The sequence below is a fragment of the Bufo bufo genome, chromosome 1, assembly GCF_905171765.1.
Source record: "Bufo bufo chromosome 1, aBufBuf1.1, whole genome shotgun sequence".
Classification (NCBI taxonomy): domain Eukaryota; kingdom Metazoa; phylum Chordata; class Amphibia; order Anura; family Bufonidae; genus Bufo; species Bufo bufo.
In genome coordinates, this window is record NC_053389.1 from 758649222 (window position 1) to 758662947 (window position 13726).

Below are 13726 nucleotides of genomic sequence, written 5' to 3' on the forward strand. Positions count from 1 at the left end.
GAGACATCATTTTGGAGGCTGTGTCAAAAAGGACACGTATGAGGGCGAGGCGTTAGTGACAGCCTAACTGTTATATGCTTCAATGCCGTGATGACTACGGGGAAGAAGGTATCAGGCCATGTTCGCATGCTGCAGAAATTTCTGCCCCTGTAAATCCACTCTAATATATGCATGGGGTTGTGGAGGCCGAAACAAATCTGCACCATGTGAACACAGGCAGAGTGGCGAACCCCACCGCTCTCCCAAAGATGCAATCCTCCTCCACTAAAAAGCAGGCACATGCCCAGTAGAATATGGCATTACCACACAATCACGCCCCCTGCTGTCCGGTAGTAACAATACAAATTTTCCTGGCAAACACTCCTTTAGGGGCAGCACCTGACAGTGACTAAAAAAAAAAAAAAAATTTGACAACCCAAACCACTAGATTTTAGCAGTAAGGCGACATCCTTCTCTGCGGCCATACACGTTAGATTAATTTTGGCCAACCCCACGGACTTCAACGGGACCCATCAGGGGGTCCGACCTAATGCACCTCACTGCTCAGCTGTTCCACAGTAGCTTTAGAGGTCTGCGCTGGCACTAAACAGCTCCATCCTTCAGGGTGGACGACGCAGGTTACTGCAGCGCTGCTCCCACTGAAGTGAATGGCTGCAGTTACCAGCTCTGTCCACTGCACAATGGACGGCACTGTAATTCCAGCGCTGGAGTTACAGCAGAACAGATGATGGGTGGGGGGTGCCGGTTGTCAGACCCCTAATGATCCCGAGTATAGACCATTAATAAAAGAAGACTAGGTAGATGAGCAGATGCCAATCAGAGATATTTTTTTCCTGCACTGCACCCCCCCCCCCGAAACTACACAGCTCCATCCATTGTGCAGGGGACAGAGCTCGTAACAGTCACTTCAATAGAAGCAGCACTGCGCCTACCAGTTCCCTTCACCGGACTGAGAGGTGCAGTTCCAGAAGTCACAGCTACTCCGAAAGAGCGTATTGTGCAGGGGTGTTCGGTTTCGGGGTTTCGGACGCCAGCCCATCTGATATTGATGGCCTCTCCTGAGGATAGGACATCAATACTGAAATCCTGGAATAGCAGTCATCAAAAGGCTTCATACAGTGGGTGCATACATCATACACCAAGCTTATTAAAGGGGTTGGCCTATCTGGGAGATCGATGGCATCTCTCTAATGTTGGATGGTTGCTGGTCTCACAGTTCCCCTCCGAGACCGACTCCTATGTCCAGAACGGTGCCCCCCAAAGTGAACAGAGAGCAGCTGCACGTGTGCCCACCCTCCGTTTACCGCTATGGGAGTTCTGAAAACAGCCGAGCTCCAGCTCTGCTATTACCGCCGGTCCTATAGCTTACAATAGAGAGGTGACAGCGCTTGCGCAGTGTGGTGGTCTCCAGTCACAGCTAATGGGCTTTCCGAAAACAGCGGAGTGAGCACTCAAATCCAATAGGGAAGAATGGCGAGGATGCCACGCATGCGTAGTGTGCTCTCCTTCACCATTCTGGAGATAGGAGCAGGTCTCAGAGTTCCCCTGACATTGCTAGTGATATGTCAATGTCCCAGATGGACCAACCCCTTTAAGGTGCATTACCCACCTTTCAGCAGGACAGTGTAGAAAGACTAAAGAAAGCTGGCACCGGATAGTCTGCCCTGGGTTACAGTATATGCCCTACATCTACGGTCTAGGTAAATGTAACTAGTCTCTAATACAGGCATCCTCAAACTGCGGCCCTCCAGCTGTTGTAAAACTACAACTCCCACAATGCCCTGCTGTAGGCTGATACCTGTAGGCTGTTCGGGCATGCTGGGAGTTGTAGTTTTGCAACAGCTGGAGGGCCACAGTTTGAGGATGCCTGCTCTAATACATGTATAAAACATACATCAGGTCAGTATTAAATAGGGTACCTGCAGCAGAACTACACGTACCAGCATGCTATGCTATAGGCACACGGGTACAAGCTGCCTACACCCTACACCTTCACTACCCACTAATCCATGTGCGCAATTCTAACAGCAACTCAGCCTAAACCATTCTCGATCCCAAGGCTCTAAGTGACTAGGCAACCCTGCCATTCTGGGAAAGCTGACGGCTGCTGTAATGGAAGCCATACTGGTCATCACCCAGCTTTCCCAGAAACAGATGCAAGTATGTTGTGTTTTCAACGCTTAAAGAGAAAGACGCAAGAACATTTACTTACCCGTAAGGTTTTGATTTTAGTAGGAAATGTTAAGATGCCATTAACAAGATTTATTGCCTACTGTACCCACAGAAGAGGTGATAAAAGCACGGGTTTGGCCATTGGGACCCCCAGTGATCATTAGAATGGTGGTCCAGGTGTGAATGAGTCTAGAGGAGTGCCCATCACTTGGCTATCTCCATCAGTCCCATAGACACCACCATTTACACAGGGGACTATGATCTTGTGTTAATGGGGGTCTCCGTAGTCGAACCGCTGTATCTACCACCTGTGGATAGACCAACCCCATTAATAGTTCTGTCACCATTCTTACAGCCCAAAAGGTCTAGAGGGTTGGGCAAGTACCGCCATGAAAACAAATGCATTCCAGATTTGGACCCCAACCATCTCAGGGCTCCAGTCCTTTGTTACTGCAAGAACAGATAATATTTCAGGTGTATTTATTAAAAAGATTCCCACCCCCACAAAAAAAAAAAAAATTGTGTTTCTGGCCAACAGTGACAGACCCTTGACAAGAACCCGAGTGATGGCATCTCTGAACCCACTGGTCTCCATACAGTTTAGAAATATTGTGGCTATATACCTATAAAGGCAATATCTACGTGTGGGCAGGTGGGAACACGGACAGAAGACCATATGGTTGTTTTTTTTTGTCCATATGCGTGGGGTATACAGTATGCAGGATCGGGCATGGAGGTAGACGCTTCACACTAGTTTCTTGGCCTCGAAAAAGCATTTAAGGTGTCTCATTTGCCAGATGCCGGTGAGGATAAGGATGAGGGTCTGAGCAATAGACCACCACAGGACGCGCTGGTTTGTGCTGTCGCTGGTTAGTCGGAATCGCTCCTCGCGGTACTGCAACATGAATACATGACGTCAGTAGATACATTACAAGACTTAGTTTCCTAAATGTTATATATTTAAAGGCACATTCATGGAGTATATATATGTGGTTCTCTGTCACCATCCAAGCTCCCCCCTCCCCCCCCAACATTCTCTTTTATTCCATCTCATGTAAGAAAATACACAAATGCTTTATTTGTTCCATTTCATTTATTACTGTACGTGTTCATAAAAAAAAATTCTGAGAAGATACTAAGGGGGTTTTCCTAGATTTTGAGATAGATGGCCTGTCCTCAAGATAGATCATCAACATCAAATTGGCGGGGGTGTGACCCCCATCGCTCAGCTGTTTGAAGGGGTCACAGTGCTCTGGTGCGTGCCGCAGCCTCGTCCTTGTAACGTCACATCCGTAGGTCACGTGGCCTAGGCGCAGCCCAGTCCCACTGCAGTGAAGGCGGCCAAGCTGCGAGGAGGCCACGGTGTCCACAGGCCTCAAACAAGTCATCGGCAAGAGTGCCGGGAGTCAGACCCCCATCGATCTGATACTGATCACCTATCCTAAGGATAGGTCATCAATATTAAACACCGGGAAAACCCCTTAAAAAAAAAAAAAAAAACATTATACTTAACACCCAAACCCCCCCCCACCCAACGGCCTCAGTGGTATATGGCACGAGACCGTGTAGGCGAGCGGTTGGCTGCAGTGGTGATGTGCAGTATACAGGAACGTCACCGCTGCAGTCAAGAAAACAAAGCTCAGCGGGGGAAGGTCAGAGCATCGGAACTGGAACGGTTATAGTATAAGGTGTTTTTTTGTATTATTTTTTCATTATTATTCTAAAACCTTTAGAAGCCTTTCTTAAAAAAACATTTAACCATCACATCCCTGCTAATGTCTATGCAAAACATAACTCCCAATGTTCATTCTACTCTCTTTTGCAGCATACGCCATAGGTTGCTTTACTGCTTGGTATCAGGGGTGGGAGGGGGAAGGCCCCAACTTTAGATCCCCCCCCCCCCCCCCCAAATAGCTTGTATCAGGTCAACAATTTTCTTTAGCATAAGGATTTGGAGCTCTTTAGTGAATTAGGACCTATGGATGTCATAACTAAAAGGTGGCTCTCGCTCAGGACCCCCTCTGCAGCACCTAGCAATACCCCCCCAAGTACCTGCCCCACTGTGGTGGCCACGTCCTGTCCTCCTACTTCAGCTGCGTCAGACCATTACTTCCCTGGCTGGTGGTAATGAGGAGGGCTCAGGTAGTTTCCATGGTCTGTCCACCCCTGGAAGTGGATCCAGCAGGAAGGAGAAGTAAATTATTGTTCCTTTATACTTCTCACTCCTTTCTAATCCACTTCTGGCTTTGGCTCAAATAAATTCAATCAAAAACTGCAGGTGTGACTCCAACCTAAAATGCGTCAGCTCGCAACATTTACAGTTAGCCTAGTTACAGGAAAAAGCAAACCCTGAACCTTCCGCAGATCGCCCCCCATCTTACCCTCTGATAGTTCTGCTCCTTCTGGATTTGTTCCACCTGATCCAAGAGTTGTCGCACTCGGAGCTGTAGTTCTGTTAGTTTGTCCTTTGCTGCGATCTCTGGGTAATTGTTTGTGTGTTCTCCAATCTGGATGTCTAAATGAACTCTCTGAAAACGAAGACAGTCAGGATATATCATATCTATGTACACATCTACGGCTCTCTTCCTCTCCATCTACACACATGCGGCGCTTACAGTAGCAGCAAAGTGGATGACATTTTCACAAGTCTCAGGCGCGCGCTGTGGACATTTTCCACAAGAAATTCCGTACATGTCGTGACCTGCGGTTAAGATTTATTATTCACAACATGTCCGTTTATGTTGCAGATTGTATCCTTTGCAATGCAGTCTGCAGCAAAACCCCAGCATCCCCGCAAGGATTGCTGCAACATTTGGTGCAAATTTTGCTGGCACAGAAAAACAAAATGCCCAAAATAGCGCAGTGGCAGTGTATCTTTGAAACCCTCCATTAATAGGCTTTAGAGGGTCAGACACTTTATTTTTCCAGAAGGGTTAAGGCTACTTTCACACTGGCGTTTTGGTTTTCCGTCTGTGAGATCCGTTCAGGGATCTCACAAGGCGGTCCAAAATGTATCAGTTTTGCCCTAATGCATTCTGAAAGGAAAAGGATCCGCTCAGAACGCATGAGTTTGCCTCCAGTCGGTCTCCATTGTGCTTTGGAGGCGGACACCAAAACGCTGCTTGCAGCGTCTGACGAAACTGAGCCAAACGGATCCGGACACACAATGCAAGTCAATGGGGACGGATCCGTTTTCTATGACACAATAGAAACCGGATCCGTCCTCCATTGACTTTCAATGGTGTTCATGACGGATACGTCTTGGCTATGTTAAAGATAATACAAATGGATCCGTTCTAAACGGATGCAGACGGTTGTATTATCTGCACGGATCAGTCTGTGCAGATCCATGACGGATCCGCACCAAACGCGAGTGTGGAAGTAGCCTAACTTGATCACAAGCAGTCCTACTGCTGAGGTTCTCTGCGGCCCAATGGAATCTGTGGTAGAAGCGGTGGTGTTCAGTTCCCCTGCGGCATCTCCACAGAAGAGATGAGGAATGACGCAGCACCCACTTTCTGAATGGTTACCACGTGGACTTAAAAAGGGTTTTCCAAGACATTAATATTGATGACCTAGCCTCAGGATAGGTCATCAGTATCTGATCGGTGGGGGTCCGACTCCCAGGACCAACGGCGATCAGCTGTTTGAGAAGGCACCAGCGCTCCTGTGAGCGCCGCAGACTTCTCCGTGCCGTACACTGTACCGCGGCTGTGCTTGGTAATGCAGCTTAGCCCTATTCACTTCAATAGGGATGAGCTGCACCTAGGCCACGTGACAGAAGAACATGACCTAACACGGCCTAGAAAAAGCTGAGCGAAAGCTGCACCGCTACTGCGAACGCCGCTGCTTTCTTAAACAGCTGATCGCCAGGGGTCCCCGACCCCTACCAATCAGATACTGATGATCTGTCTACAGGATAGGTCATCAGTATTAAAGATTTGGAAAACACCTTTAAATTTCCTGCCCAAAGGCAAATCAGTTTGGATCTGAAAGGGGTTGTCTGTGATGAGACACAGCAAAGTTTTCTTCTAGAGATGCCCTGAAATCACATTTTGTAAAAAAAAAAAAAAAAAAAAAAAAAAGGTTGGAATCTTGCTGTAAGAGAACGGCATCATTATGTGTATGTTCGGCTACTAGAGGAGGTCTCCTACCAGTGCGCCCACAACCATCTATGTATACAGTGTGGGGTCTCACCAGCTTGCCTCCAGAAAAGAGAGACATCCTAGTAGAGTTGGAGTGCAGGCAGATCTGGTGCTCTCCAGGGGTGTGAGACGTAAAGGTGAATCTGCCTTCTGAGCCGTACTGCCTGGAGAGGATGACCTGAAGAACAAGAATAACACATTAAACAGGTTTTATGCTGTACGCAGATAACGCTGCATCTAAATAACCTAAAAGAACTGTGAAGTACAAGCAAGTCACCCATAATGGCTCCACAGCCATCCAGGACTACGTGACCGAGCTGTTCTGTCAAACGTATGTAAAGGGGCTCCGTCCGAACCTCAGGATGGGTCGTCAATATCAAGATGGTGAGGTCTGACTGCTGGCACCCCCGCCAACCAGCTGTTACCCACAGTCACTAGAACTACCATTGAGAAAGGAGCCGGAAAGACGGCTCCATTTAAAGCAGGGTTTCTCAACTCCGGTCCTCGGGACCCACCTACCGGTCAGGATTAGAGAATATCCCACGGAATGAACACCTGAGGCAAGTCCTGATGCATGGACACTAATTATGTCACCTGCTCAATACTAAGGAAATGCTGAAAACATGACCGGTAGGTGGGCCCCGAGGACCGGAGTTGAGAAACTGGCTGCTGGTCATCACATTGGCCACAGCCATTGTGCTAATTACTTTCTCCCCTGATGAACCTTCATATTGAAGCTGGGGAAACGCGTCGGGAGATTTGGATTCTGGGACACCCATTGGACTTCCACATCTTCATTGGGCTTCCATGCATGGGATATTCCAGGCAGGGATTCTAATTCCAGGGGCTATGTTTATAGGTAGGATAGTTCTCCCATCCAGGGGGGCTGTTCTGCTTTAGGTAGGGATAGTATAGGCTGTTAGGGGCAGTTATCCCATCTTTTGCCTATCTATGGATATATACCGCAAGCTGTTTTCATCATATCTTTGCTGGGTCACCTCGATCTACCATCATCTGACATCCAGTAAGAATTGCTGATCTGACTCTGGACCTATTATTCTTCAGTCTATCCCACCTATGTTCTACGGTATCCCCTTGTTTGTTTTGCCTCTAATCATTTGATTATAGTTCCACTGCGTTATCTGTCCCAATTATCTTAGTATCTATTACGTTTATTTATTTGTCTGTCTTTACCCTGGTGGGTCCTATTTTAACTTATATATATATTAAAAGTGATGTTTTAAAGGGTACATTTACTAGCTTGAGTGATATATATATGTATGTATACCTTGTTGTGCCTTTTCATAGGTAAATGCATTGATATACAATTATTCTAGTCAAGATGGATGTTCATTGCCTATAAGAGCCATGCTCGACTATATTTACTATTTTGTATGTCTTGAGTAGGCCGAAGTAAGGTCGCACAAAGGTTTCTGCTCTTTAGTGTTATTCTTCTCATTAATGTACCGGTCTGAGAAGAGGCCTCCTTGTCTACTTATAAATTTATGACGGGAGATAAGATAAGAAGCAGCTGGTGATAATTACCTATACAATTAGGTATTTATTAATAAAGCAAAATATATAATATGTATGTATTCATTTAATGAGCCTTAGTCCTTAGCATAAAACAATCAGTAGGACATATAACAATATAATATAAAGTAATATATATATATGTTATGAAGACAACATGTATCCAGTATATTATATATATTTCTCATTAGGAAAATATTTGTCTCTAAAAAAGTGTCTTTAAAGATGTGTGTTTTGTAACAATCAATCACATCTTTGGTATGACAGGAGGTACTAATATATCTGTGAGAAAACAAGGCCCATTCATATCATTATGGTCCATAAATCAACAGTGTGAGAAACATTCAGAGACGCCTAGAGGTCTGTCTCTAATTGCTACAAGTGTCAGAATTAATCTCTATAACTTTGAATTAAAGCTTCTAAGGTCAAATGTATAAAATACGTTTTATTCAGACTTACACAAGTTAACCCTTTATACTATGATGCAAATAGCTTACACAGCAGTGCCACCTAGGTATGAGTAGGTGACATTACAACAGTAGCAAAAGTGCATTCTGGATAAGGTTATGATGTCATATTTCTTATCAATAGTCACGCCCATCCGACAATGATTGGAAAGTTCCAAACTAGGAAGGCGTGTCTAACTGATAAGTTTGGGATCATAAACCACACAGAGAGAGAGAGAAAAAAAAAAACAAGGAAAGAGGGGAGAAGTTGCGCTCTCTAGAGGGGTCTATCAAGATGAAAGCCATGAGATGCGCTATGATGGACCACCCAGCTTTCCTAGGAGCAGAAGTGAGATTCTTACTAGGACTTGGTAGGAGACACAGAAAATGATATTTCATTTTATTAAGACTAATTTGATAGTGTAGGTGAAATTATACCATCCAGATTGGCGAATAAATCAATAAATACATGAATTAATTGATCATCTCCATATTGAGATGTAGTCTTAGGATATTGTGAGACTTCATTCTACCTGCAGAAGAATCAAGACTCAATCTAGCAAATCATTAAATGATTGTGTGTGTGATATCCATCAAGCTTGTGATGGATTCCCACAGGAAAGACTTATTTCAAGTCCTTCCCATTTAACATATGGTCTGGCAAAGATCCTAGATCCCTGTTATTTGTCTTAATATTTTTACCAAAGTTATATGTGTGAAAATAGTCCAGGATGGGGCGGAAGGATACAGTTATCTCTTCTAAGTTATATCCTTGGATGGATTTGCCCATCTTGAAGTCATGTGATGTGTAGTTGGTTAGGGGGGGCAGAATGTATTTAGCATTCCATATTGATGTCTAGGATTAGACATGCCCATCCTGATATCATGAGGTTTTCTCTGAACAGAAGTAATGTATATAACTTATGTTCCTATTTGGATATCCTAACCTAATAATAGCTTTGTTATAAGTTATTTCCACTCACATGTATTATTAAGGCCTTATTCACATCAGCGTTCAGCCTTTCCGTTCTCTTGCTCCGTTATAGGAGCAGGAAAACTGAAAGGACGGATTCGGCTCATAACTGAGCCGAACTGAGCCTACGGACCTCATAGACCCCCATAGACTATAATGGGGTCCGTTAGGTTTCCGCTCAGAAGATGATTTTGGAGCGGAGACAAAAGTCCTGCATGCAGGACTTTTGTCTCCGCTCCAAAATCATCTTCTGAGCGGAAACCTAACGGACCCCATTATAGTCTATGGGGGTCTATGAGGTCCGTAGGCTCAGTTCGGCTCAGTTATGAGCCGAATCCGTCCTTTCCGTTTTCCTGCTCCTATAACGGAGCAAGAGAACGGAAAGGCTGAACGCTGATGTGAACATAGCCTAAGCTTGTAATGCTTTATATAAGGCTACTTTCACACTTGCGGCAGAGAGATCCGGCAAGCAGTTCCGTCGCCGGAACTGCCTGCCGGATCAGGCAAAATGTATGCTAACTGATGGCATTAGTAAGACTGATCAGGATCCTGATCAGTCTTAAAAATGCCTGATCAGTCGAAAAAATGCATTAAAATGCCGGATCCGTCTTTCCGGTGTCATCCGGCAAAAACGGATCCGGCATTATTTTTTCACCTTTTTTTCAGTCTGCGCATGCGCATACCGGAAGGACGGATCCGGCATTCTGAATGCCGGATCCGGCACTAATACATTCCTATGGGAAAAAATGCCGGATCCGGCATTCAGGCAAGTCTTCAGTTTTTTTAGCCGGAGATAAAACCGTAGCATGCTGCGGTTTTATCTTTTGCCTGATCAGTCAAAACGACTGAACTGAAGACATCCTGATGCAAACTGAACGGATTACTCTCCATTCAGAATGCATGGGGACATACCTGATCAGTTCTTTTCCGGTATAGATCCCCTGTGACGGAACTCTATGCCGGAAAAGAAAAACGCAAGTGTGAAAGTAGCCTTAACGCTATATATATTCATTTGCATGTATCATTGTGTTTATTTACTTATTTATGTTTATAACCTTGTAACCAATAAACCTGTGTATTATTGTATACTGCAGAACTACATGTTTATCATTAACGTCATCTCACGTCAAAAAGAACTTATTTATCTGAGGAAATAGTCAGACTCAGATGTGAATTGTATCAATTAGTTTGTCTACAATTCACCAGGTCGTGATTTTAAGAATTTATGACAAATTTTATACATTTTATTTTTTTATGGTTAATTATTTTTATGACCATAATTAATAATTCTTAATTGAATTATTACCCCCTGACAACCTACCCTACCTTATCTATACATGCAGTGATTTTGTGTCCGGAGTTGAGAAACCCTGATTTAAAGTGTGGCTTCACTTGGTTCATGGGACAGTCATGTTGTTTAGTGTCCACCACCCTCCACCGTCTTGGTGGACATCTACCCGAGCCGTTGTAGTCACCACTAGACTCCTCCATATCTTGTACATGAACCGCTGGTGTTGGACTCTCTGGTCTGCAAGGTGCCATGCAATGAAGCCGGGCACAATACACCCTGCTGCTCTGCACATGTCCAACATGTGATATAAAAATATCCCCCCCCCCCCCCCCCCAAAAAAAAAAACTGCCTCTGTATACCTTGCCATCAGGGTCTTTCGCCTCAACATGCATGCCCAGACCCGGAGTAGACGGCAGAAAAGTCTCTGCCTGTTTGTCCCACAGCTGAGTCTTGTAGTTTCCTGAAAAAAAAAAATCAAAAACAGGTTAAATAAAAGGGGTTTTCCCATCTGGGACATTTATTGCATATCCATAGGTGCCGGTCCCACCTCTACAACCTGCTCCTATCTGCAGAACAGGGCTTCATTGCCCAGCTGGGAACGGACAAGCGGCTGCACAAGCATGGCTCTCTATTTTTCCCACTAATAGCACTTTAGCAGGCTCAGCTATTTTTGGAAGTGAATGGAGAGAACGGTGGACCTGATGTCATCCAACAGGGACCAGACCCGGAAAGCTGGAGGGACCTTAAGGAGGTGAGGAAAGCATTTTTCTGTTTTATGAGCCTCTCTGATCCCCTGAAGATTGGACAAGCCCTTCAAAGCTCCTTCGGAGTACCGTCTGTGGCTCTCTGTTATCATACCCTTGTTGCTGGAGTGGCTGACGTTTTCTTTAAGGCTAGGGCTACACCGCTGCAATGATAGTCAATGGCAACAGTCGCACAAAAACCCAACTTGGATGGATTTTTTGCGCTGTATGTCGCAGTGCAACACCGTTGACCAACATTATAAAAGCTGTCGCCATGTAGCCCTAGCCTAAAGGGGCATTTTGGTTAGATTAAGTTATCCCCTATCCGGAGATAGCCGAGTACAGCGCTCATCTATCTCCGAAACTCCCATAGAACGGAATATAGCAGCCACTCTGTTCATTTCATAGGACTGCAGCGGGTACTGGGCCCCCGTTCTTGTGATTGGTGGGGGTCCCAACTGCAGGACCGCCACTGATCCAATATTTATCCCCTTGTCCTGTGGATTAACTGGATTCTGGAACTGTATTCCGCACCGGAATCAGCCATGTGAACACGCCATTATGCCCACACCGTCTTATTTAAAAAAAAAATTGTGCCAAAAATCAGACCCAACTTAACAGTCCAATTGATTTTAATGGTTCTGTGTTTTTTTTGGGGGGGGGGGGGCAGGGGTTTTGCAAGTATGTCAATGCTTTCCAGTGTCCACATGGAAACCGTGCAGGCGGATCCAGGCAGTGCAAACCGCAAACAGAGCAGAAATTTGAGGGTCGGCCTTGATTTCTACATCTGGCTGGGATTCCAATACTTCAGGATAGCTCATCAATATCTGATCATGGGGGGGTCTGACGATCCCACCAATCAGCTGTTTGAAGAAGCAGAAGCCTCTTCCTAGGCCAGCGATGTCACGTTCATCGGTCATACGGCCTAGGCGCCGCTCAGTCCGACCCTGGGCTACACCGCCTCTACACAGTGTACAGGGCTGCGCGTGGAAGGCGGTGAAGACGCTCGCCGGACTCTTCAAACAGTTGATCAGCTCTAGTGTCTAAGGCCCCTTTCACACAAGCAAGTTTTCCGCACGGGTGCAATGCGTGACGTGAACGCATAGCACCTGCATTGAATCCTGACCCATTCATTTCAAAGAGTCTGTGTACATGAGCTTTTTTTTTTTTTTTTTCACGCATCAGTTCTGCGTTGCGTGAAAAACGCAGCATGTTCTATATTCTGCGTTTTCCACGCAGCCCTGGCCCCATAGAAGTGAATGGGGCTTCAGTGAAAAACGCATTGTATCCGGAAGCAAGTGCGGGTGTGATGCGTTTTTCACTGATGGTTGCTAGGAGATGTTGTTTGTAAACCTTCAGTTTTTTTATCATGCACGTCAAAAAACGCATTGCACCAGCGCGGAAAAAACTGACTGAACTTGCTTGCAAAATGGTACGAATGTCACTCAACACATCCGGACCTAATCCGTCACGCTCGTGTGAAAGGTGACCTATCCTGAGCCTAGGCCATTAATAACAAAATCCCAGACAACCCCTTTAAGACATAGCCTTATACCATAACCGAATATTTCTATGGCAGCTTATAAGATCTTACATACTGATATACGCCTGTCTGATATCAGCGGATCGGTTTGCACAGGCTGCAGATTTCTGGTGTACTGTCCCTTTAAACCCATACCAAACAACTTTTAGAACTGTTTCCAAGGAAACAACATCCTGAATGAAGGAAGCTTGTTACAGTGTATATAGGGGTTTCCATAGCAACACTGAAGACGGATGCTGCTTTAACCCTCTACCAACCGGCTCTCGGCTGACGCTGCATCTGCCGCCCTCACCTATGACCATGGTCTCATCCGGGATCTCCTCTATGAAGCATCGTTTCTCCGTCTCCCCGATGTGGAAATAGAGTCCCCGGGACAGACCGAGGCTTAGGAACAGCACGAGCAGGGGGAGTAGCAGGGGCCTGAGGGCCCCACAGTTTGGGGCGAGGGGAGACATGACTGAGGTGACACACAGCTTCCAGCGGCCTCCTGCGTGTCACGCCTCTTCCCAGAAAGCCACAGCGCTTACTGATTGGCTGCATGCAGCCCAGAGGCGGGGTTAAGCCGAAGTGAAAGCGAGGCTTGGATCCGGAAACGGCAACGTCACCACAGGCTGGAAAGGAACGTCATCCTAAAGCGGCCATCTTACCTGAGCCTGCTGGTCGTGACGTCACGGATTTGTTTTTGTTTGTTTGTTGAATATTTTTGGTTGTAATAAAAAAGATTAACTTTAATACTAGTGATAACGTTATGATCATACAAAAATTATTGGGTGTCACTTCCCCAACTATTTTCAGTGTAATTAGTAAAAGGGATTTAAAAGTAAATGGCAAAGAGCAGGAACGTTAGTAAAATGAAGAAAAATAATACCCACCTGGTAAA

The 13726-nt window shown here is 45.6% G+C and overlaps 1 protein-coding gene across 1 annotated transcript; it reads right to left on the bottom strand.

Moving 5' to 3' along the window:
- Positions 1-2258: 2258 nt before the first annotated feature.
- Positions 2259-13364, bottom strand: TMED4 (transmembrane p24 trafficking protein 4). Its single transcript, XM_040414576.1, has 5 exons — positions 13139-13364; positions 10920-11020; positions 6370-6495; positions 4554-4700; positions 2259-3067 (listed from the first exon to the last, which is right to left on the bottom strand). Exons 1-5 carry the CDS (start codon positions 13299-13301, stop codon positions 2918-2920), a joined length of 687 nt encoding a protein of 228 aa, XP_040270510.1. The 5' UTR covers positions 13302-13364; the 3' UTR covers positions 2259-2917.
- Between the last annotated feature and the right edge of the window lie 362 nt (positions 13365-13726).

Bases quoted from the DNA above. Each gene is read 5' to 3' on its own strand.
- TMED4 (XM_040414576.1), bottom strand. From the start codon at position 13,301: ATGTCTCCCCTCGCCCCAAACTGTGGGGCCCTCAGGCCCCTGCTACTC. The intron at 11,021-13,138 runs GTGAGGGCGGCA...TTTTTTTTTCAG, and splicing joins GGATGAGACCATGGTCATAG to GAAACTACAAGACTCAGCTG. The intron at 3,068-4,553 runs GTAAGATGGGGG...TTCATGTTGCAG, and splicing joins AGGAGCAGAACTATCAGAGG to TACCGCGAGGAGCGATTCCG.